The sequence below is a fragment of the Urocampus carinirostris genome, chromosome 15 (assembly GCF_059441175.1).
Source record: "Urocampus carinirostris isolate Australia breed hairy pipefish chromosome 15, RoL_Ucar_1.0, whole genome shotgun sequence".
In the NCBI taxonomy this organism is placed as follows: Eukaryota; Metazoa; Chordata; class Actinopteri; order Syngnathiformes; family Syngnathidae; genus Urocampus; species Urocampus carinirostris.
Window position 1 is genome coordinate 35252194 of NC_142363.1, and position 25835 is coordinate 35278028.

The 25835-nt window shown below is 38.6% G+C and overlaps 1 protein-coding gene across 1 annotated transcript; it reads left to right on the forward strand.

Annotated features, from left to right (window-relative positions):
• Positions 1-25602, forward strand: plb1 (phospholipase B1). The gene is made up of 30 exons (XM_088354993.1): positions 1-49; positions 126-172; positions 2616-2676; positions 2753-2811; positions 2890-2963; positions 4316-4359; positions 4444-4552; positions 4637-4688; positions 5770-5850; positions 5910-5975; positions 7622-7722; positions 7799-7880; positions 11286-11390; positions 11982-12077; positions 12139-12210; positions 12402-12479; positions 12592-12652; positions 14142-14200; positions 14271-14338; positions 16668-16711; positions 16776-16875; positions 16948-16999; positions 18074-18154; positions 18276-18341; positions 18409-18503; positions 18582-18663; positions 20657-20761; positions 20850-20945; positions 25100-25174; positions 25261-25602. The coding sequence occupies exons 1-30, from the start codon at positions 1-3 to the stop codon at positions 25480-25482; spliced, it is 2382 nt and encodes a 793-aa protein (XP_088211119.1). The 3' UTR covers positions 25483-25602.
• Positions 25603-25835: the final 233 nt, after the last annotated feature.

The window sequence follows — 25835 nt, forward strand, 5'->3', positions numbered from 1 at the left end:
ATGTCCCTGTTTGCCGTGCTGATTTTTGTCCTCGCTCTTCTAACCGCAGGTGAGACACTCACAAAAACCTGGACAGGTTTCAAGGACTGTATCCCTGCGGCCATTTGTTTCCCTGTACCGTTTAGATACCGTTGATGTGGGAGACCCTCAACCCTCAACTGAGATGCACCGAGTAAGTTTCTGTCTCAATGTTTGTCTACGTCTTATCTGAAAACTGCATTTCTAGAGCGCTTTACCAGTCACTGAGGACCTCCTTTACAATACACTTCACACTTTACCCATTCACACACACACTCACAGTCAGCCATGCAAGGCGACTACCTGAATATCAGGAGCATTAGGTGTTCATTTGAAGGACACTTCGACATTTATTTTGGAGGAGCCGGGAATCAAACTTACGACGTCTTTCGTCCCAGGACGACCGCTCTACCTCCTGATCTGCAGTCTTGGCTGGCTTGTGGGGCAGAGGTTGTCTCTCTGTCTCTCTATCTCTATCTGACTCTGTCTGTCTGTCCAGCTGACCATGTCTTGTCTGTCTGTCCATCTGACCATGCCTTGTCTGTCTGTCCATCTGACCATGCCTTGTCTGTCTGTCCGTCCAACCATGTCTTGTCTGTCTGTCCGTCTGACCATGTCTTGTCTGTCTGTTCGTCTGACCATGTCTTGTCTGTCTGTCTGTCTGTCTGACCATGTCTTGTCTGTCTGTCTGACCATGTCTTGTCTGTCTGTCTGTCTGAACATGTCTGTCTGTCGGTCTGACCATGTCTTGTCTGTCTGTCTGGCCATGTTTTGTCTTGTCTCTGTCTGACCATGTCTTGTCTGTCTGTCTGACCATGTCTTGTCTGTCGGTCTGTCTGTCTGACCATGTCTTGTCTGCCTGTCTGACCATGTCTTGTCTGTCTCTTTCTGTCTGTCTGACCATGTTTTCCCTGTCTGTCTGTCTCTCTGTCTGTCTGTCTGACCATGTCGGTCTGACCATGTCTTGTCTGTCTGTCTGGCCATGTCTTGTCTGTCTGTCTGGCCATGTCTTGTCTGTCTGTCTGACCATGTCTTGTCTGTCGGTCTGTCTGTCTGACCATGTCTTGTCTGCCTGTCTGACCATGTCTTGTCTGTCTCTTTCTGTTTGTCTGACCATGTCTTGCCTGTCTGTCTCTCTGTCTGTCTGTCTGACCATGTCGGTCTGACCATGTCTTGTCTGTCTGTTTGGCCATGTCTTGTCTGTATGTTTGGCCATGTCTTGTCTGTCTGTTTGACAATGTCTTGTCTGTCTGTCTGACCATGTCTTGTCTGTCGGTCTGTCTGTCTGACCATGTCGGTCTGACCATGTCTTGTCTGTCTGTCTGGCCATGTCTTGTCTGTCTGTCTGGCCATGTCTTGTCTGTCTGTCTGACCACGTCTTGTCTGTCGGTCTGTCTGTTTGACCATGTCTTGTCTGCCTGTCTGACCATGTCTTGTCTGTCTCTTTCTGTCTGTCTGACCATGTCTTGCCTGTCTGTCTGTCTGTCTGTCTGACCATTTCTTGTGTGTATGTCTGTCTGACCATGTTTCATCTGTCTAACAATGTCTTGTCTGTACATAGGTGTTGTTTCTAACAGGGTCTTGTCTGTGTCTTGTCTGTTTGTCTATGTTTTGTCTTGGTCTTATCTGTATCTTGTCTTCCTAGATGTGTCTTATCTGACCATGTCTTATGTGATGATGTCTTGTTGTCTTGTTTTTATTGCCTGTCTTGTCCTGTGTGGTCTTTTTTGGCTTCGTCCTGTCCCATCCTGTCTTTTCTCGTCCTGTCTTGTACGGTCTTGTCTGAGTGTGTATTGTCTGTACATTGTCCGTCGTTGGCTTTTCTGCGTCTTGTACATTTGTCCGACCAGGTCTGTGTGACTTTTCTCTTTGTGTGTCTGTGTCTTTAATTTCACCTGCCTGTTTCTCTGTCTTTTTCATTCTCCTGCCTGAATTCATTGGCAAAAATCAACTCTTTCACTGCCATCGACACTTGTAGCCATCATCGATACATTTCTACAGGGCTGGCAGTAAACAGGTCAAATAACCCATCCAGTATAATACAAGGAAACTGTCAAATTTTTACTGGTTGCCGTCATTTAGTTGTCAGGACCAGAACAGGGACAGGACCCACTTGTGTTGTGTTTCTCACAAGTTTTATTTGGAAGAAGGAGAGGGCTGCTCCCACGAGCCAGGATGCAAGTTGCTCCGATACTAGGATTGTGCTCCGAACGCGGAAGTGGATCCTCTGTGGCGAACGATAGCGGTGTCAGGGACGGAAAAAGCGGGTCAGTAGCCGTGACAGGAGAGCAGAAACGGGGTCAGAAGCGAGTCGTATGCCAGAATAGGAGAGAAGACCTAGTCGGGGACAAAAAGAGGTCAAAAGCCAGGACGGGAGAGCAGACGTGGTCAAAATAAAAAAATAGGTCAAAGCCGGGGACAGACAGGAGCAAAAAACGGGACAGGTGAGAGACAGGGTCGAAAGAGGCTAGCCTCGTGTTTACTGAGGTTCCCAGACGGACTGACAAAAGGGGACAGACAGGACTCGGAACAAATACTTCCAAAGGAGCGGGCACAGCTGAGTCACATCATGACATTAGCTCGTATATTTTTTGCAGGTTTTGGGCACAGAACTACCCTGCGGAGACCGTCGCCCTTCCGTCAGCACACCGACGTCGGGTAATGGACATATTCGACATTCGCGTTGCGCGATTAACATGCAGTGGTCATGTGATCATGTGACTGTCCCGTGCAGTACACGAGCTAAGGCCGGCTGACGTCAAGGTGGTGGCTGCAGTCGGCGACTCTCTCACGGTAGATACATAATCAATGACGTGTAAAATCGAAATATGTACATATATATAATCCGTGTATATTTTTGCATTTGCGTAGGCGGGCAACGGAGTGGGCGCAGAGTCAGACAATCTTCTTCTGGTCATTAACCAGTACAGAGGACTTTCCTGGAGGTAACCTTAGATCAGGGATCTCCAACCTTTTTCAAGCCGCAAAGGGAAACATGTTTCTTATGTATTTCTTAAAAACTGTGTCAGTGCTTGAAATCCTTAAAAATGCTTGAATTTTAATGTTGTTTTCAAGGTTTGAAGAGTGTCTGAATTTTGGGTGAAGTGCTTGTTGAAAATGGAAATTTTTGCTACCTTTCTCCCTATTCTGACCCGATAAACCACGCATTAAATAAGGGAAAGTAAAACAAGTCTGCTTAAAAATGACGCTGACGCCGGTCTCACACATGAGTTTGGCATGAGTGAATTCCACACTTCTGCACTTTGATGTAAATTAATTATCTATCTATGTCTCTCTGTCTCTCTGTCTATCTATCTATCTATCTATCTATCTATCTATCTATCTATCTATCTATCTATCTATCTATCTATCTATCTATCTATCTATCTATCTATCTATCTATCTATCTATCTATCTATCTATCTATCTATCTATCTATCTATCTATCTATCTATCTATCTATCTATCTATCTATCTATCTATCTGTCTCTGTCTGTCTGTCTGTCTGTCTGTCTGTCTGTCTGTCGCTCTATCTCTATCTTTATCTCTATCTCTATCTCTCCATATCTATCTGTATGTCTATGTCTATATATCTATATCTCTCTATCTCTCTCTCTCTCTCTTTCTATCTCTATCTCTATATCTCTCTCTCTCTCTTTCTATATATATATATATATATATATATATATATATATGTCTCTGTCTATCTATCTATCTATCTATCTATCTATCTATCTATCTATCTATCTATCTATCTATCTATCTATCTATCTATCTATCTATCTATCTGTCTGTCTGTCTGTCTGTCTGTCTGTCTGTCTGTCTGTCTGTCTGTCTGTCTGTCTGTCAATCTCTATATCTCTCTATCTCTCTCTATCTTTCTATATATCTCTCTCTCTCTCTCCCTATCTCTCTCTCTCTCTCTATCTAAACGAATATCTCCTTTTTATGATCCTGGAGAAATTTGAAAATCAGCTTTGAAAGTTTTTTTTAAAATGCTTGAATTTGGCCTTGAAAATTTTTGCAGGAACCTGAAAATAACTTCTCATGTTTATCCTATGTTGTTACTATGGTTTTACGATGTTATTACCAGGTTCATTACATGAAATAGGGCTGAACAGACTCAGTCAACTACTAAAAAAAATAGTTTAACTATAAAATCACAATGATCTAGCACTGATGAGCTATTATCAGAACAGGTCCACGGGCACCTAAACCACATTGGAGGCCCCTGCCTTAGACAGTCTTTCAAATCCGTCTCAGATATAATTGTGTGAATTCTTCTTTTATTTTTCAGTATCGGAGGTGATGAAAACATTACCACGGTCACCACTTTGCCGAGTATGTAAGACATATATGTATAATATATAATATATTCATAAAAGACTATTCTTTTTCAAATTCTCTCACTATTTAATGCTCTAGATATCCTGCGGGAATTCAACCCCTTCCTGACCGGCTTCTCCCAGGGAATGGGCAAACAAGACTCCCCTGATGCCTTCCTAAACCAGGCCGTGGCAGGAGCTAAGAGCGGGTCCCTAAACTATCTACTCCAAATTTTTATCGCCTTTTCTTTATGTTTATGGTTGGAATAATCTGGGTTTTTTGTTGCTTTCAGTGACCTGCTTGAACAAGTGCGCGCCCTAGTGGACATGATGAAAAATGACACGGTAATCGTTTTGACCCTTAAAGATTATTTTAAGATTTTATATTATTTTTTGTTTTCTATTCTATTTATTTTGTACATAGTTGATTATTGTATTTATTATATTACTATCCTTGAGTTTAATTTTCAATTATTTTATTTTATTCTAATAACAATGATTTTATATGCTTATTCAATTTTCTCATTTTTTTCAATATTTTACTATTGATTTAATTGTTTGAATTAGTATTTTTCATACTATTAATTTTGTTTTTGTTTTTAATATATGTTTATTATAATTTCTTTGTGTTTATTCTTGGGTTGTTTTGTATATTTTTAGTTTTTTTATTATTTACTTATTGTATTATCTATTTTGTTTTTTATTTCAGTATATTGTTATCTATTTTGAATTATTTCACTTCTTTATTTAATTTTGATATTTTATTTATTTTGATTTTTACTTTAGTAAATTTTATGTTTTTGAGTTTTTACTGCATTATTTTACCAAATACATGACTTTATTTTATGTCTTTAACTTAATTTTTGATTGACTAATTGTATTATCTTTTTTAATTAATTTCAGTATATTTTTTTGTTTGACTTAATTTTATTCATTTTACTTCTACATATATTTATTTATTTTCACGTGTTTTCATTTTTATTTTGGTATATTCTTATTTCTGTTTTTTTCCTTTGTTTAATTGAATTTTGTATTTTTTTCAAAGGATACATTAATTTATTTTATTTTTATCTAATTTGTAGTTCTTTGTATTTTTAGTTCTTTATTTTATTTTGGATTCATTTCATTTATCTATGCCATTTTAAAATGTATCTATTTATTGAAATTTTATTCTTTTTTTAGGTCCTTGCATTTTATTGTTCTTTATTTTGGATTTTTGATAGATACACATTTTTTCTTAATTGTAATTTTTTTGTATTAGTATTTTTCATTGTATAATATTTTTTATTTTACCTCATTTGTAATTTTTCATTAAAAATATGTATTTATTCATATTTGGTATATTTTGTCGTGATACCAAATCAATTGGAGAATCCGCCTTTTGTTTTTTGGCCCCGCCTCCTCCGTTCTGCACCAATGAACGCAGAGGATCGATTTCCAGAACGACTGGAAAGTCATCACCGTTTTCGTGGGCGGCAACGACATCTGCGACTTTTGCTCGGACACCGTGAGTGCCCCGCCCTTTCCGGGCTCCGCCCCCAAATCAATAGCTCCTCCCACTTTCAGGTGTACTTCTCGGCCAGGAACGTGGCGGAACGCATCCGCCGAGCCCTGGACGTCCTCCATGCCCAGGTAGCGCTACGTAACACGCGAGTTTTTTGTTCTTGATGGAGAAGGAAGAGCCTGGATGTTTTTCCATGAAATGTGTCCTTAATAACGGTTTCAAAACAATGTGCATGCAAAGTTCTATTGTAAAAATGTCACAAATGACTGCAAACGATAAGCATATCGTCATATTGGCTTTCGGTGTAGACTGCACGGAGCGAAACAGAGAGAAGGAAGTGCCTTGCGCTGCGTGCAAGGATCCGCCCATCTGAACTGCTCACCCAATCAAAGCCAGTGTTTTTATACATCAGTTTAAATGTTTTCATATCCAACTTCTGCATTAAGTTGCTTCGGCTTTCTATGGACCAAAATCGGGATGAAATCACTTGACTTTGGAACACCACAGAGAGATGTGCAATAGTTACATTTTATTTCGGAGCCATATGTACTCATGAAAAGAGCCATATATGGCTCCCGAGCCATAGGTTCCCTACCCCTGATCTAAACCCTGCAGCATAGTTCAAGTATTTGGGCAGGAAGTTGTCCACTCGACATTTTGTTATTGCCTATATTTCATGTTGATGACATCTGTGCTTTGTCAGTTGATCCCCCTGCAACATCCATTGCTGCCTTATGCTGAGGATTTTGTATATTTCCTTGCCCTCATGTAGGTTTTAGATCAGGGGATGGTGTCATAATAGTCTGTGCAGTAATTTAAGACTTATATTTTTTAAATTGAATATATATGAATACATACATACATAAATACAGTGCCAGGCAAAAGTGTTGGCCCTCCAATAACATTTCAGGCTTCAAACACAAGCGGAACAAAAAAATAAGCAGCAGGTGTTGCAAATATATTGCCCCCTTAATTGCATGAGGGGGGGGGGGGGGGGGGTTCGAGCCAGAGTGAGTAAGTGTGGACGAGCCAGTTGCTTGTCCTCTCGCTGCTTTTTCCGCTGCCGCTGGTTAAAAAACTTAACAAGTCTTTTGCCTGATGTATTTTCTAACATTAGCCAATTTATAGCTCTCCCACACGTCAGTGGTCTGCCTTTTAGTCCCCACAATTATGATTGTGTATTATTTGTTATTGCAACATCAGTTGCAGCCTGGTCATCCTGGAAGGGGGAGGACTTAATGTGTGGTCCCTTCTCAAGGTTTCTTTGTTTTCCTCATGTTGAGGTTTTTGAGTTTTTCCCTGCCCTCGTGTCGGTTTTAGATCAGGGGATGGTGTCATAATAGTCTGTGGTTTGCAATAATATGTGGTCTGTGCAGCCCTTTGAGACTTTTTGTGATTAAGGGCGTCACAAATAAACATGACTTGACTTGAGGTTTTTGAGTTTTTCCTTGCCCTCATGTAGGTTTTAGATCAGGGGATGGTGTCATAATAGTCTGTGGTTCGCAATATCCTGAGGTCTGTGCAGCCCTTTGAGACTCCTCGTGATTAAGGGCCAAACAAATAAACATGACTTGAGGTTTTTGAGTTTTCCCTTGCCCTCATGTAGTTTCTAGATCAGGGGATGGTGTAATAATAGTCTGTAGTCTGTAGTGGTCTGTGCAGCCCTTTGAGACTCTTTGTGATTAAGAGTCAAACAAATCAACATGATTTGAATTAACTTGAAATGTATTGGCCAATCTGAAGGGAGTTTTTAAATTTTTTTACGAGCCTTTAGGTGCCTCGTGCGCTCGTCAACCTGGTGGAATTGTTGAACATTATCCCGCTGCGAGATCTGCATAAAGATAAATCGCTAGGATGCCCCACCTGGTTCGTCAGGTACATTTTATCATACATCCGGAGTCAAATGTCTTCGGCTTTTCCGCACGGGTTTGGATTTTGCTTTTTTTTTCAGATTGGTTTGCCCGTGCGTCCTGAAGCCCAAAGATGGCTCCTGGGAACTCCGCCAGACGCAAGAATTTAACAGAGCTTATCAGGTCAGTCCTTTTATTTTTATTTTTTTTCTGGAGCTTGGTGTATTTTATCCATACCACCCCCAAAACGCCCGATTTCAGGAAACTAAACAGCTACTACTGCACTAATACTACAAAATACTACAAAAAAATTGTAAATGTAGTGGTTCAATCTGGGACCTTATTTTGCTTTTTTTCTGAAAACATACTTCAGAAATACTAATCAAATAACACCACAGTAACACTATAACACACAAATACTACTACAGAAATATTACAACAGAGGCATTACGAATATACCACTATAGTGATACTAGTGATACTAGAATACAAAAATACTACTTCAGAAATATTACGACAGAAATACTACAAAAAAAACTACCGTAAATTCCGGACTATAGAGCGCACCTGATTATAAGCCGCACCCACTACATTTCGGGAGGAAAACCGATTTAGTACGTACACAAGCCGCACCTGTATATTAGCCGCAGGCGCCCACATTGAAAAAACGCAATACAATCACGAAATAAACCCTTACCCGATACAGTCTAAAAAACACAGCCGGCATAGTGAACCGAAAATGATACTGGTACTTAACATTTAATGCAGACCTGCAGAGTCCGGGTGCCCGTTGAAAGTAATCCAAGGAAAAATGTGTATATTTCCAAAGGTGAGGGTGGGAAAAATATATATCCACTATTGTCGGCCGCGTCCACAAACACGTCTCACCTTTACTCCACTTCCCGTCAGCCCGCGTTTGCCCCGCCCCTTCTTTCTCATTTGCTCGTACAAAACATATCAGAATAAGTTTCTGAAATAAATACATTACAAAAATATACAGTTGCAAATACAAATTATACATGGTTACACATATTTACAAAGAAAGACGGTACACCGAGAGAGTTTTCAAAGCTTTAATAATAATATTATAACTTTCATCCCAAACCGTGCCTGTGAAGGGTAGCAAAACGCTACTAAAAACACGCTCGCACACAGTAAACAGCTCTGTTAAAAAAAACATACCGCAAACCGTCTTCATCTTTCTCCTTACAACTGACGTCATCAAAGGCGTTTTCCTTCGATGTGGGAAAGAGACTTTGTCATCTACACGTGGTCCCACGCTCCCTTATTTAAATACACGCTAGCATCACGCTCGCCAAGCAAGCCCTATATCGGACTGCTCGACTGCGTTTAGCTAGAATGTTGCGTCATGTGCGTTTCTTTTTGCAATTTGCATGATGGGGATATGTCTACGCTAATTTAATTTGTGCACAAGCTAAGAAGTTGCAGTTTAAATCTTACCTTTTGTACTCGAGCGCCGCTGGCGGTCGTTAGAAAAATGACATCAATTGGCCGCATCACTGAAAAAGCCGCAGGGTTGAAAGTTAAGCTACGGCTTATAGTCCGGAATTTACGGTACTACAGAAAAAGTACAAAAATACAACTACAGTAATTCTACAAAAACAGTACAATGAAAATACTACGCCTGGTTAGTACTGGGATGGGAGACCACCCGCTGTAAATAGGTGATTTGGCGAGCGCTCTGCTGCGACAGGACTGACTTCCATCGCAAATATCGTAGAGTAACAAGTATTCATTTAATTTGTAATTTTCTTGGGCGGCACGAGAGCGCAGTGGTGCGTAGCACAGTTCTGAGGTCATGGTTTCAAATCCAGTTACAGGAATTGTTGTGTAGAGTTTGCATGTTCTCCCTGTGCCTCCAGGAACCCCGGTTTCCTCCCACATTCCAAAAACATGCATGTCAGGTTGATTGGCCGGTCCAAATTGACCCTAAGCTTGAATGAGCGAGTGAATTGTCTGTCTCTGTGTGCGCTGTAATTGGCTGGCAACCAGTTGAGGTGTGCCCTGCCCACTGCCCTAAAATGGCTGGGATGGGCTCTAGCACGCCCGCGACCCTACTGAGGATAAGCGGTGCAGATAATGGATGGATGGAAGGATGTAATCCTCTTTGTCTTTTAAAATTTTAGTCTAGAAGGTAGTAGAAGGTTTTATGTGTCATTTTTTTGATCATTTATAAACGTTTCTATTTATTCTTTTTTATCCCTTTTATTTAAGTTATTTTATACTATTTTAATTCAAATGTATTTATTTGTATTTGTCTTATTTGTATCTATTTTTGTGTGTTTTATTTTGTTCATTTATTCATCCATTTTATTTATTTATTAAATTTAATTTATTTTCATATGTATTTTCCTTTTTTTCTTTTATAATGTTTTTTAAGACTTAAGAAAGGGTGTTCTTCTTGCCAAGTTCCCTGAAGACTTCTGGGTGATCCAATGTTGACCGAAATGACTAACAATGACCAACAGGGTTGCACCTTTGTGTCATTAGGTCCTGTTTAAATGCACCTGTGCTGTGATGGCTCAGAGGTCTGTGAAAGGAGACACTGGAGAACAGACGCTATACTATTTTTTTAAATAAATTTCTTTTTATTATTATTTTTTATTTATGTATTTATATATACAGTATATTTATTAGATTGTTTTTATTTCTAATTTATCATTCACTTTCTTATATTTATTTTCATGCACTAATTCATTTTCTTTCCTTAAAATATTTATTAGTATGTTTTTTATTTATTTATTTACTGCATCATATTGATTTGTTTCATTCATTATTTTTTCATTTACTCATTTATAAATGTATGTTATTTGTTTGTTTTATATGTTTATTTATTGGTACATTTATTGACCCTTTTTGTTTCCATTTATTTTATTCATTTATTCATCCATTTTATTTATCAAATGTAAATAATTGTTATATTTATTTTTCTTTTTTTGTTTAATTTTTTTTTCTACTAATTTTTAAATACATTTCTTTATTTTTGCTTTATTTATTTATGTATCTCTATCTACAGTACATGTATTTGTTTGTTTTATATATTTCTAATTTATTATTCATTTTCTTAGATTTATTTTCTTGTACTAATTATTTTTCTTTCCTTTAAATATTTATTAGTATGTTTTGAGTTTTATTAATTTATTTACTGCATCATTTTGATTTATTCATTACTTATTTTTTTCATTCACTCATTTATATACGTCTGTTATTTGCTTATTTTATATGTTTATTTATTTGTATATTTATTTTCATTTATTGACTTTTTTTGTTTCCATTTATTTTATTCATTCACTTACTAATTCCTCCTTAAGTATTGATATTTTCTCTTTATTGATTTAATCATTTATTTTTGATTATTTTTTTCTCTCATTTGATTTTCATTTTTGTCGTTGTATTTTTATTTTGTTTTTATTTTTGTGTCAGTCGGAAAAAAAGCGGCCTGGAATGTCCCTGCAAAAAAAATGTCTGTTCTCAAAATTCATTCCTAAAACAAGCAAATAGAGAAAAAAACGAGACTTTATTTTTCCATGTTTTTATTTTCCAACTGGGCTTTTTGTGTTTTCCCAGCATGCAATGCGTCAGCTGGTGGACTCCGGGCGCTACGACACGCACGGCAACTTCAGCGTGGTGCTGCAGCCCTTCTTTAGAGAAGTTTTCCTTCCCACTTTGCCGGTAGGACTCCAAAACTTGATGTCTTGGTCCTTATTCAAGGGTTCGTACGGGTGCTTGAAATCCTTGAAAATGCTTGAATTTGAATGTTCTGTTTTCAGTCAGGCAAATGCTTGAAACCGTTGCCATTGCCATGTTTTTGGGCTGTCTGACTCTATGGATTACACAATAAATAAAGACAATTAAAAACAAATAGTGCTTAAAAGTGACGCCAAAAGCGCATTTTAGTACCCATAGGAGTAATCAGGAAATGCAGGTCAACCGGTGTCAAGGGGCGGGGCCAGCTGGGCGCTATGACAACCGTGCAGGACATGACATTTTCTTGTGCACGGAAAAGCTCTGGGGGAAACATTGGATGGGAACATCTCAAAATAGCAGAATGTATGTGCTAGCAGCAAGGTAGCAACTTCATTTTAGTCATCAAAGTTAAAAACAACAAAAAAATCGTTATTTTGATCAACAGTGGATTTCTTCCTTTGAAGGTACTAGAAAAAAAAGGAAAAATCGGCCTTGAAAGTGCTTGAAAAGTGCTTGTATTTGACCATGAAACAAGGTGTAAGAACCCTGTTCCGGTCCTCATTTTTCATTTTCCAGAACGGAAGTCCCGACCGTTCCTTTTTCTCTCCCGACTGCTTCCACCTGAGCCAGAAGGCGCACACCTTGATGGCCCGAGCGCTCTGGAACAACATGGTAGGACGGATCAAGTCGGACGGCGTTTGATTTAGTATCCAACGCTCGTTGTGGTCTACAGCTGGAACCGGTGGGAAACAAGACCTTCACGCAAGACTTCGCCGGAGGGATTCAGCTCAAGTGTCCGACCGGGGTAACCATAGAAACCATCGCTTTCAGGAAGGGTTTTTCTGGCAAATCCCTGATCTATTGTTTTGTGGATGTTCATGCTACATTTTGTTTTGCATTTAATTACATTTCTTCACTTTGACATTCAGAGCACTGGGCAGAAATCACATCGCGGGCCTAAAACTCATCAACACATTTGTTTTCCCTGTTTTCCAGGCAGCACCTTTCTTCCGAACGGCTGCCAACAGCAACTACCAATTTCCAGGACCTCCGCCGACTCCTGCGCCAGTCAACGTAAGTTGGAAAAAATAATAACAAAATAAGAATTGAACTCAATGTGAATATACACAAATAACGAATATCCTGGCAGTTAAAAATAAAAACCTTGTTATTTTTTGAAATTTAGAACTGGGGCAGCGACTTTTCCTGTCTTCACACGGGGGCATCTGACCCGGTGCCTACTTCCGGTACTGAAAATTGTGTCTCCTTGACTTTAATCCAAGGGTGGGCAAACTACGGCCCGCAGGCCACATCCGGTCCATCGGGCCTTTTTATGCGGCCTGCCAAATGAAAATGTTTTAAATGTAATGACATTATATAGAAAATGGTAAAAAAAAAAAATACTTCTAATTTGTGGGGTACATTGTCCCCCTATGTGTCTACAACAAAAATACTGCTGCACTAATACTACAAAATACTACAAAATGACTACAAAACAAAATATTAAATGTGGTACTTAAATCTGGGACCTTATTTTGCTTTTATTCTGAAAACATACTTCAGAAATACTAATCAAATAACACTACAGTAACACTATAACACAAAAATACTACTACAGAAATATTTCAACAGAAACATTACAAATATACCACTACAGTGATACTAGAAAGGAAAAATACTACTGCACTAATACTACAAAATACTACAAAATGACTACAAAACAAAGTATTAAATGTAGTACTTAAATCTGGGACCTTATTTTGCTTTTATTCTGAATACATACTTCAGAAATACTAATCAAATAACACTACAGTAACACTATAACACAAAAATACTACTACAGAAATATTTCAACAGAAACATTACAAATATACCACTACAGTGATACTACAATACAAAAATACTACTTCAGAAATACTACAAATACTACTGGTGTGCCGGCTCCTCCCATGGGCATGCCAGGGAAGCCCCCCCCCCCAAGCTTTACCACCTCCTCGCCGAAGGGCGTTGCAGATGTTTGTCCTTGTGCGTCTGGCCTTCTCTGTCAGCACTCACTGGAATTCTGTTATCAGAAATACCTCTGATGCATTCCACACAGCCTAACCTTCAAATGTACCTTGAAGAAAAACAGTCAGTGAATATCTTGCATTAAACTCAATAAATGTAACTTGTATTCAATCGTATAAAATCCTTTATAGTCAAATGTATAAAATCCTTCAAGACACAGATAGTCACAAAAAACACACAAAAATGTGAATTTGAATAAGTGAAAAACAAAGATCCGCAGTCTTTAAGATTGATAGATCGAATGCACTCTGCTTCGGAGAAACCAAATTTGGCTCATTTTTCTGCTTTTTACACATACAGTACTCTCTTTTTTTGGTCTTCCGTATTGAACTCCATTATTACCCAACACCTATAGAGCGTTTTCCGGGTTTTTAAACAAGTGTGACGTAGCCAAGCTTCGCATTGTTGAAGCAGAAAGGCAGAATTCATATCAGTTTACAGCATTTCATTAACACATAGATAGGAACAGCTCAAAACAGCGCAAAGTATGAGCTAGCAGCAAGATCGCGACTCTATTTTAGTCAAGAACAATAAAAAAAACGTTATTTTTATCAGCACTGCATTTCTTGATTTCAAGGTACTGGAAAAAAAAGGAAAAATAGGCCTTGAAAGTGCTTGAAAGTGCTTGAATTTGGCCTGTTTTGAAAAACCTTGTGCTCTTTCCCTTAGCTCACAGAGTTCGTCCGGCCGACATCAGGATGGTGGCCGCTTTGGGGGACTCCATCACGGTAACTTTAATACCCCAAAAACATTTAAAAAATATTAAAAATGGATAAAGGTTCTGTGTGTGTGTTTTAGACCGGCTTTGGTGCCAAGGCAAAGAATTTACTTCAACTCCGGACGGAGTATAGAGGAGTGTCATGGAGGTGAGGCATATTTCATTAACCTTAAAGCTTAAAGGGACAGTGTGTCATCATTCTTCACTGGACGTTGTTGTAACTTAAACCGGAGCTGAAGCATGTGCATTGGAAGAAGGCACACCACAGTAGCACGATAGGAAAACCACGTAGGAAAAATCCGAAGTCTACTTCCTGATTTTGAGAGCGGCTGAAAAGAGGCAATAGCTAGAGTTGGTCAGGGCTGGTGTAAGCTGGGAGAAGCACAAGAGGGAAAAAAAAAGAGCTGTGGTTTGAAATCTTGTTGCTTGGTGGCGAAAAAGATGGGCCACTCACAGGGCAACTGGAGCTGTATTTCTTTTTCTCCCTCTCTTATTCTCACCCACTATATTTTTCTCTCTCTTACCTCTCTTTCTTTCTATTTCTACCTCCTCTATTTCTCTTTCTCTTTCTCTTTCTCTTTCTCTTTCTCTTCCTCTTTCTCTTTCTCTTTCTCTTTCTCTTTCTCTTTCTCTTTCTCTTTCTCTTTCTGTCTTTCTTGGTTTCTCTGATGTGTTCCCTTTCTCAAAGTGCCTCTCTCTTTCTCTTTTTCCTTTTATTCCTTGCTCATTTCCTTTCTTTGTCTCTCCCTCTCTCTTATTATTTTTTCTTTCTTTTTATCTCTGTCTTTCTTTCTTTCTTTCTTTCTTTCTTCTTTTCTTTCTTTCTTTCTTTCTTTCTTTCTTTCTTTCTTTCTTTCTTTCCTTCTCTCTTTCTTCCTTTCCTCCTTTTATTTCTTTCTTTCCTTCTTTCCTTCTTTCTTTCCTTCTTTTTTCTAATTGTCACCCTTTCACTCTTTTTTCTTTCTTTATTGTCTCTATTAGTCTGTTTCTGTCTGTAATTCTCTCTTTCTCTCGCCCTCTCTCTCATTCTCCCTCGTTTTTCTCTCTTTTTGTCTTTCTCAAAGCGTCTCTCTTTCTCTCTACTTTCCTTTCTCCCTCTCTCTTTCAGTCTTTCTATTTGTCACTCTCTCTCTCTCTTATTTTCTTTCCTTCTTTCTTTCTTTTTTTCTAATTGTCACTGTCTTTCTCTCTCTCCATTTCTCTCTTTCTCTTTTTTGTCTCTATTAGTCTATTTCTCTGTCTAATTCTCTCTCTTTTTCTCTCCCCCTCTCTAGCTCTCCCTCGTTTTTCTTTCTTTTTGTCTCTATCTTGAAGCGTCTCTTTCTTTCTTCTTTCCTTTCTTCCTTTCTCTCTTTTTTGTCTCTTTCTTTGTACCTCTTTGTCTCTCTCTGTCTTTCACTGTCTCTCTTTCTGTTTCTCTGTCTTTCTCTCTCAGGTTAACTCTTTCTCTCTATCTCACTCATTCTCTCTCTCATTATCATTCTCCTCTTTATCATTCTCTCTTTCTCTTTTTCTCTCGCTCATTGTTTCTCTCTCTCTTTTTTTCTCTCTCTTTCTCTCTATTTAATCTACTAGTCCAGCCCCTGTGAGAATGATTTTTTAACCATGAGAGAAGCAACTAAAATGGCCTGTTAATTTCAAAAGCAAAATTAATTTACACGGAGCAGCTAACGATTGTGGCTAGCAGCCAGTCATAACCTGCAGCCAAGTGGCTAGAGAAGGAAACAGTGGGGTAAAAGGTAGAAGATGCCTGAATCATTAGACTTGCCTAACCTTTGTCTTGCCTTGGTATTGGTCCAGTATTGGACTTGATTTTTCTTGTCTTGGTCTTGCTTTTGTCTTGTCCTGCTTTTTCCCCTTGTCTTGGCTTTGTGCTCTCGTCTTTTATCATGTCTTGGGTTTTGTCTTGTCTATTTTGTCTAGGTTTTATTTCGTTTTTTTTCCTGTCTTGTTCTTGCCTTGGTTCTGACTTTGTTTTGATTTAGCCTTGTCTTGCTTTTGCTTTGCCCATGTCTTGGTTTGATTTTTTTTGTTTTGTTTTTCTATTAGTTTGATTTAGTCTTTTGTTGGTTTAGCATTGTTTTGTCGTGTTTTTCTGTTGTCTTGTCATCCTTTAGTTATTTGTTTAGGCTTTGTCTTCGGTCTTGTCATGTCTTGTTTTTTGTCTCATTGTTGTCCTGTCATGGTTTTATCTTTATAAGTCTTGTCTTGCTTTTAGCGTGGTCCCGTTTTGCTTTTTCCTTGGCTTGCTTATACCTTGGCTTTGTTTTTGTTTTGTCTTGGTTTAGTCTTGTTTTGGCTTGTTTAGTTTTTTTCTTTATTTTATCTTGTTACGGTTTTGCTTTCGTCCTGAGTTATTTTCCTTTGTTCTAGTATCATTTTGGTTTGGTCTTGTTGTGTCTTTGTTTTGTCTCGGTGATGTCTTGTCTTTGTCTCGAAGATCTAGTAAGTTTAAATTCATATTTTCACTCTTTTAGCATCGGAGGGGATAAAAGCTTGGAGACGGTCACGACATTAGCAAGTAAGTCGTCTTCACGTCGCATTAATGTCCACGGAACGAGAACCCAGGACTTTTTGTCCCCCAGACATCCTCAAGAAGTTCAATCCCGACCTTAAAGGTGTCTCAAAAGGACAAGGCAAGAGGATGAGCGGCTTCAACATGGCAGTATCGGGGGCCAAAGTAGCGTGAGTTTTACACTTTGTGGCCCGGCATTTTTGTTTTCGAAACGGTAATCTCAAAAAATGTCTCGACTGCAGGGGTATTCCGGGACAGATAAGACGCCTTATCGAAGCCATTAAAAATGACTCTGTGAGTTTTTCATATCTTCAATGAAATGTGTTTTTTTTTTTTTTGTCTTTTGGTGTCTTGGTTAAATCTCATCTTCTTTTGGTTTCTAATTGTCTTAGTTATTATGTCGTATCTTACTTTTTTTTGTTTTTGTCTTTTCTTGATTTCGTCTTGTTGTGTCTGAATCTTGTATTTTTAGTGTTCACTTTGTCTCATTTGGTCTTGTCTTGTGGTTTGAGCTTTTGGCTCTTTGTTGATTTTGTTTTGGCTTGGGTTTGGTGTGTTCTGTCTTCGCTTGGTTTTGCCATGTCTTGATTTCGTCTTGTCTTGCTTTTGTTTATTTCTTTTCAATTTTTCAATTTCTTTTGTGTCTTTATTTTATCTTGGTTTAATCGCGTGTTGTTTTTATTCAGTCTTTGCCTCTTGTCTTGTCTTGGGTTTGTCTCGGATTGGTTTTTCTTTGTCTCACTTTTGTTTAGGTCTTGTTTTAAAAAAAAATGTGGTTTGGTCTTGGTTTTGATCTTGTAATGGGATTTTTCTAGGGTTTGTGTTCCGTTGGAATTGTCTTGCTATGTAAAAATTGTTTTGGTGTTGTCTTGTCTCTGTTTGCCTTTCTCATGTCTTACATTTTTCTTTGATTTGTCTTGTCTTGGGTTTGCACTTTGTCTTATTCATTTTCCTTTTTTTTGCTTTTGTCCTGTCTTGCCTTTGTCTTGACTTTTTCCCCCTTTGTTTTGGGTTTGTCTTGTCTTATCGTGTCTTGTCTTATAATTATTCTTGGATTTCTCTTGTGTTGGGTTTGTCTTGTTTTTTAAAAAAAATCTTTTGGTTGTTTCTTGACATAATTTGGTCAGATTTTTATTTGTCTTGTGCTGTGGTTGTCTTGTTTTCTTTTTTTCTATGGATTTGGTTTTGCCTTGACTTGTCTTGGTATTCTCCTTTTCGTTTCATCATCTTTTGTCCTTTACTCTATGTTATTCGTCGATTTTTCTTGATCTTGTGCGACACTGTGAGTTTTCTATTCCTTAAATGAAACACGTTTTGAAAAGATTTATTTTTTTCGATTTAAAAAAAAATGTTTTGTCGTGGAAACAGACAGTGGACTTTACCAACGACTGGAAACTTGTGACTCTCTTCATTGGCGGCAATGACGTCTGCGAATTCTGCAATGATCGGGTTAGTCGCTTAAAAAAAATGATTTTCTTTTTGAAATATGGACAAATATGGACATATCAAGAACTTGAGCCACATGCTGCTTCACCTAAAACCGTTTAATAAACAACCGTCCCGTTCACAGGCCTCGCTATCGCCTCAAAACTTCAGCCTTCACTTGACCACTAGCTTGGACATGCTATACCGCGAGGTACGCTAACATGCTAAATGCTAAAAACACGGCTAAGCTAACCAGAGTTGCAACACCCACGCTTAAGCTTCCCAGGACCATCGTCAACATTTTGGAGCTCCTCCAAATGGACGGCCTGCGTCGGATCAAGAGAGACAGTCTCGGGTGCAACGTCCTTCAACCGTACGGTTGCCGTGACAACGGCTACATTTTTGCAGCGGCTACCTTCGGCTAGCTGAGTGTTTTGTTTCGACGCTTCAGGTTATCGTGTCCTTGTTTCTTACTACCGGGAGACGACTCTCTGGAGCTAGCCGAAGCCAAAAGGATCAATCGAGAAATCCAGGTCAACACACACAAAAAATAATACTGTATTCGTAGCTCTATAAGGTTTACAGGATTACAAGGCGCACCCACAAAAAAATGTGTCTTTGCTCACATCTTTTTTTCTACTGAAGTATTTGATACATTTTACTATAAAGGATTTTATACGATTAAATAAAAGTTACATTTATCGAGTGCAATGAAGATTTTCACCGGGTAGGCTGAAGTTCAATGACAGGCCACGCTAATCCGAATGCGGAATGTTTTGGCTGGGGAATTTTGATGTCAGGACTCTGACGGGGGGACGGCAGGTGATGTTTGGAGAACAAGGCCCTGATGACATTGAGTTTCTCCAGACATCAAGGCGAGGGGGTGGAACCACGTGGGGGTTTTCCTGGCACGCCCATGGGAGGAGCCGACACACCAGCTTGCGGAGAGACGTGGGTTGAGAAAGAAGGAAGCAGAAGATCGATTAGAAGGCTTGACAGAGACTCGGGCGACACTAATTCGGCTAATTCGGCTAATTCGATAGAATTCACTTAGTTAAATACTTTAAGAAATTAAATCCACCCTGTCTGTCTCGTCCTGTCCGGTATCTTGCTCCAGTCTCCAGTATCCGATATCGATCTCGTCTGTCTCCTGCTGCCCGGTATCTTGCTCCAGTCTCAAGTACCCAATATCGATCCCACCTGTTTCGTTCTGTCCAGTATCTTGCTCCCGTCTCCAGTATCCGGTATTGACCCCGTCTGTCTCCTCCTGTCCGGTATCTTGCTCCAGTATCCGATATCGATCTCGTCTGTCTCCTCCTCGCCGGTATCTTGCTCCCATCTCCAGTACCCGATATCGATCCCTTTTGTTTCGTCCTGTCCGGTATCTTGCTCCTGTCTCCAGTATCCGGTATCGATCCCGTCTGTCTCGTCCTGTCCGGTATCTTGCTCCAGTGTCCGGTATCGACCCAGTCTGTTTCGTCCTGTCCGGTATCTTGCTCCTGTCTCCAGTATCCAGTATCGATCCCATCTGTCTCCTCCTGTCTGGTATCTTGCACCTGTCTCCAGTATCCGGTATTGATCCTGTCTGTCTCCTCCTGTCCAGTATCTTGCTCCAGTCTCCAGTATCCGATATCTATCTCGTCTGTGTCCTCCTGCCCAGTATTTTGCTCCAGTCTCCAGTACCCGATATCGATCTCGCCTGTCTCGTTCTGTCCAGTTTCTTGCTCCAGTCTCCAGTATCCTGTAGCAATCCCGTCAGTCTTGTCCTGTATCTTGCTCCAGTATCCGGTATCGATCCCGTCTGTCCCGTCTGGTATCTCCCCGTGTGTCCTGTATCGATCCCATCTGTTCTGTCCGGCCTCGATCTCGTCCGCCTCTGACTTCTCTGTCTTACATCTTCCGCCCAGCGATCATCACATCCCTGGTGTTTGTGTTCACGCGCATGACTGCCCCATTCCCGTAAAACAAAGCTTTTGTAAAAACGTTACGCGTCTGGGTCCTCTGTCTCTGCGGGCTCTGACATACAGTGAGATTCAAAAAATACTTAACAAATACAAAAAATACTACCATTATAATATTTCAAAATGATTACGATGGAAAAAACACAAAATACCACTACATTAATACTATAATACAAAAGTACTACGACAGTAGTACTACAAAATACTACAAAAATGCTATAAAGATAATACTGCAGAAATACTGCCAGAATACCACTGCAGTACTACCACAAAAATAGCAGTGCAGTAATACAAGAAAACAAAACTATGACAACAAATACTACAAATCATACTATGGAAATACTACAAAAATACGACTATGGAAATGCTACAAATCTACTACTACATAAATACCACAGTAAAAGTACAACAGAAATACAACAAGAACACTATAGAGATACGACAAGGCTACAACTAGATACTACTTTCACATTTCCGGCCAATCAGGAATTTTCGGGTGCGCCTTGTATTCCGGGAAATACGGTAATAAAAACCACAAAGCGAGACGGTGTCGTTCGTCCTCTAGATGGAGACGGAGAAAGTGGCGTACAGTGGTCGCTATGACGACAAGGAAGACTTTGCCGTGGTGGTGCAGCCTTTCTTCCGAAACTCCATTATCCCTCTGAACGCCGTAAGCATTATTTGTGATGAACGAGACAGCGTTCGACAGCAAGTTTGAAATTTGGGTGGGTGTGTCTCGTTTGCTTTCGTCTCGTCAGGACGGGCGGCCGGACGACACTTACTTTGCTAACGACTGTTTCCACTTCAACGAACGAGGCCATGCACACATGGCCACCGCCATGTGGAATAATATGGTGAGGATGCCTTTTCCTTTTTCCTATGGTCTTGATCTTGGTTTTGTCTTGTCTTGGTTTAATATAATATTTTGGGGGTTTCTATCTTTGTTTTTTTGTTGTTGTGTCTTTTCATTGTCTTGTTTTGTGGCTTAGTCTTGTTTTCGTCTTTTTGTTATGCCTTGGTTTCTGTCTTGTTTTTGTCTTGTCTGTACATTGTCTTGGTTTTGTCTTGTCTCTACATTGTCTTGGTTTTGTCATGTTTTGTTTTTTAACTTGTGTTCTTGATTTTTGGGGGGGATATGTGTCATTTTAATGCCATCTTCTTGGTTTGTTCTTTTGTCTTATCTTGATATCTGTCTTGGGTTAATAGAGTATTTTGGGGGTTTCTGTCTTGTTATATGTTGTTGTGTCTTTTCATTGTCTTGTTTTGTGGCTTAGTCTTATTTTTATCTTTTTGTCGTGTCTTGGTTTCTGTCTTGTTTTTGTCTTGTCCGTACATTGTCTTGGTTTTGTCTTGTCTCTACATTGTCTTGGTTTTGTCATGTTTTGTTTTTTAACTTGTGTTCTTGATTTTTGGGGGGATTTGTGTCATTTTAATGCCATCTTCTTGGTTTGATCTTTTGTTTTGTCTTGATTTCAGTCTTGGTTTAATATAGTATTTTTGGGTTTCTGTCTTTGTTTTTTGTTGTTGTGTCTTTTCATTGTCTTGTTTTGTAACTTAGTCTTGTTTTTGTCTTTTTGTCATGTCTGGGTTTCTGTCTTGGTTTTGTCTTATCTGTACATTGTCTTGGTTTGGTCTTGTCTGTAGATTGTGTTGGTTTTGTCTGGGTTTTGGTTTTGTCTTGTCTGGGTTTTTAACTTGTGTTGTTCTTGATGTTTTGTATTTGTGTCATTTTAATGCCATCTTCTTGGTTTGTTCTTTTGTCTTGTCTTGATTTCTGTCTTGGTTTAATATAGTATTTTTGGGTTTCTGTCTTGTTTTTTGTTGTTGTGGCTTTTCTTTGTCTTGTTTTGTGGCTTAGTCTTGTTTTTGTCTTTTGTCATGTTTTGGTTTCTGTCTTGGTTTTGTCTTGTCTGTACATTGTCTTGGTTTTGTCTTGTCTGTAGATTGTCTTGGTTTTGTCTTGTTTTGGTTTTGTCTTGTCTGGGTTTTTAACTTGTGTTGTTCTTGATTTTTTGTATTTGTCATTTTAATGCCATCTTCTTGGTTTGATCTTTTGTTTTGTCTTGATTTCAGTCTTGGTTTAATATAGTATTTTTGGGTTTCTGTCTTTGTTTTTTGTTGTTGTGTCTTTTCATTGTCTTGTTTTGTAACTTAGTCTTGTTTTTGTCTTTTTGTCATGTCTGGGTTTCTGTCTTGGTTTTGTCTTATCTGTACATTGTCTTGGTTTGGTCTTGTCTGTAGATTGTGTTGGTTTTGTCTGGGTTTTGGTTTTGTCTTGTCTGGGTTTTTAACTTGTGTTGTTCTTGATTTTTTGTATTTGTGTCATTTTAATGCCATCTTCTTGGTTTGTTCTTTTGTCTTGTCTTGATTTCTGTCTTGGTTTAATATAGTATTTTTGGGTTTCTGTCTTGTTTTTTGTTGTTGTGGCTTTTCTTTGTCTTGTTTTGTGGCTTAGTCTTGTTTTTGTCTTTTGTCATGTTTTGGTTTCTGTCTTGGTTTTGTCTTGTCTGTACATTGTCTTGGTTTTGTCTTGTCTGTAGATTGTCTTGGTTTTGTCTTGTTTTGGTTTTGTCTTGTCTGGGTTTTTAACTTGTGTTGTTCTTGATTTTTTGTATTTGTCATTTTAATGCCATCTTCTTGGTTTGATCTTTTGTTTTGTCTTGATTTCAGTCTTGGTTTAATATACTATTTTTGGGTTTCTGTCTTTGTTTTTTTGTTGTTGTGTCTTTTCATTGTCTTGTTTTGTAACTTAGTATTGTTTTTGTCTTGTTGTCATGTCTTGGTTTCTGTCTTGGTTTTGTCTTGTCTGTACATTGTCTTGGTTTTGTCTTGTCTGTAGATTGTCTTGGTTTTGTCTGGTTTTGGTTTTGTCTTGTCTGGGTTTTTAACTTGTGTTGTTCTTGATTTTTTGTATTTGTCATTTTAATGCCATCTTCTTGGTTTGATCTTTTGTTTTGTCTTGATTTCAGTCTTGGTTTAATATACTATTTTTGGGTTTCTGTCTTTGTTTTTTTGTTGTTGTGTCTTTTCATTGTCTTGTTTTGTAACTTAGTATTGTTTTTGTCTTGTTGTCATGTCTTGGTTTCTGTCTTGGTTTTGTCTTGTCTGTACATTGTCTTGGTTTTGTCTTGTCTGTAGATTGTCTTGGTTTTGTCTGGTTTTGGTTTTGTCTTGTCTGGGTTTTTAACTTGTGTTGTTCTTGATTTTTTTGTATTTGTGTCATTTTATTGCCATCTTCTTGGTGTGTTCTTTTGTTTTGTCTTGATTTCTGTCTTGGTTTAATATAGAATTTTTGGGTTTCTGTCTTGTTATTTTGTTGTTGTGTCTTTTCATTGTCTTGTTTTGTGGCTTAGTCTTGTTTTTGTCTTTTTGTCATGTCTGGGTTTCTGTCTTGTTTTTTGTTGTTGTGTCTTTTCATTGTCTTGTTTTGTGGCTTAGTCTTGTTTTTGTCTTTTTGTCATGTCTGGGTTTCTGTCTTGTTTTTGTCTTGTCTGTACATTGTCTTGGTTTTGTCTTGTCTGTAGATTGTCTTGGTTTTGTCTTGTTTTGGTTTTGTCATGTTTTGTTTTTTAACTTGTGTTGTTCTTGATTTTTGGGGGGATTTGTGTCATTTTAATGCCATCTTCTTGGTTTGCTCTTTTGTTTTGTCTTGGTTTCTGTCTTGGTTTAATATAGTATTTTTGGGTTTCTGTCTTTGTTTTTTGGTGTTGTGTCTTTTCATTGTCTTGTTTTGTGGCTTTGTCTTGTTTTTGTCTTGTTGTCATGTCTTGGTTTCTGTCTTGTTTTTGTCTTGTCCGTACATTGTCTTGGTTTTGTCTTGTTTTGGTTTTGTCTTGTCTCGCTTTTTAACTTGTATTGTTTTTGTTTTTTGTATTTGTGTCATTTTAATGCCATCTTCTTGGTTTGTTCTTTTGTCTTGTCTTGATTTCTGTCTTGGTTTAATATAGTATTTTTGGGTTTCTGTCGTGTTTTTTGTTGTTGTGTCTTTTTATTGTCTTGTTTTGTGGCTTAGTCTTGTTTTTGTCTTTTTGTGGTTCCTTGCTTTCTGTCTTGTTTTTGTCTTGTCTGTACATTGTCTTGGTTTTGTCTTGTCTGGGTTTTTAACTTGTGTTGTTCTTGATTTTTTGTATTTGTGTCATTTTAATGCCATCTTCTTGGTTTGCTCTTTTGTCTTGTCTTGGTTTCTGTCTTGGTTTAGTATAGTATTTTTCGGTTACTGTCTTGTTTTTTGTTGTTGTGTCTTTTCATTGTTTAGTTTTGTGGCTTAGTCTTGTTTTTATCTTTTTGTCGTGTCTTGGTTTCTGTAATGTCTGTACATTGTCTTAGTTTTCTCTTATTTTAGTTTTGTTTAGTTTTTTCCCCCCCTTAGTTTCGTCTTGTCGTTTCTTTTTGTCGTGGTTTACGCTTGTCCTGATTTTGTCTTGTTTTGCTATTTTTTGCACTTTTTTTTTAAATTACTTTTTGGTTTGGTCTTGTTGTTCTTGGTTTTGCCTTGGTTCGGTTTGTCTTGTTTTGTCTGAACTTGGTTTTGCTTTGTCCTGCTTTTGTCTTGACTTTTCTTTTTCCCGGTCTTGTTTTGTTTTGCTATTGATTTTGTTGTGATTTGAAAAAAAAAAAAGTTTCATCTTTGTCTTTTTTCGTTTTTTTGTTTTTTTTGTCTTGCTTTCGTCTTTTCATACTTCGCCTTGGTCTCATCTTTGTTTTGGTTTTGTATTGGTCTCATGTTGTATTTTTAATTTGTTTGAGAACTGTCTAATCTTAGTTTTGTGTGTGTATTGCCTTGTTTTTTTGGTTTTTCTTTATATTATTCCCCGTTTTTTCTTGTCTTGTTTTTGTATTTTCTTGTTCTTAGTCGCATTTCTGTCTTGATCTTGTCTCGGCCTCAGAATGTTACAGACTTTTTCCTAACCTTTCCAAATGTTTTGTCTTATTTATCTTTACGCTGAGCAAATTCTTGTGTCGATTCAAAACATTCGTGTCAACGCAAGTACTGTTTTCTCTCCCTCAGTTAGAGCCTGTCGGAAAGAAGCAGACATACAACACTTTCACAACTGGACGAGACGGCCTCAAATGTCCCACCGAGGTATAAAAACAAACTCCACTGTTTTATGCTGGGTTGCAAAAGTCTACACACCCCTTCCGTTTCTCTGGGTTTGTTGTGCATCGCAGGAGCACCCTTACATCTTCACCAGGGTCAACAGCGGAGCAGGTGACACCCCCGCCTGTTGCCCCGAGGGGTTCCCGGTCTGGATGGGTGGGGTTCTGGCCCTGGTTGGCGTCCTGCTGGGTTGGGGGCTCACCTGTATGATGCTCACCTGCACCAAGAGGAGGAACCAGAGGATCGTGAACATGGACCCTGCTAAAATCAACATGAAGTCCTCTTTCTTTTAGGGAGTTCATTTTCACATTCCATGGACTGTAATTACTCACTTAAGTTCATTTTTATTATTTTTCTAAAGTTGTATCTCTATTCTAGAAATTAAAAAGGGATTTTTCTATTTTTACGATATCGTGTAATTTATCTCATCTCATCTCATTAGCTACACCGCTTATCCTCAGTAGGGTCGCGGGGGTGCTGGAGCCCATCCCAGCAATCATCGGGCAGTGGGCAGGGGGCACCCTGAACTGGTTGCCAGCAAATCGCAGGGGACACGGGGACAGACAACTCACTCGCTCATTCACACCTAGGGACAATTCGGACCGGCCAATTCACCTGAAATGCATGTTTTTGGAATGTAGGAGGA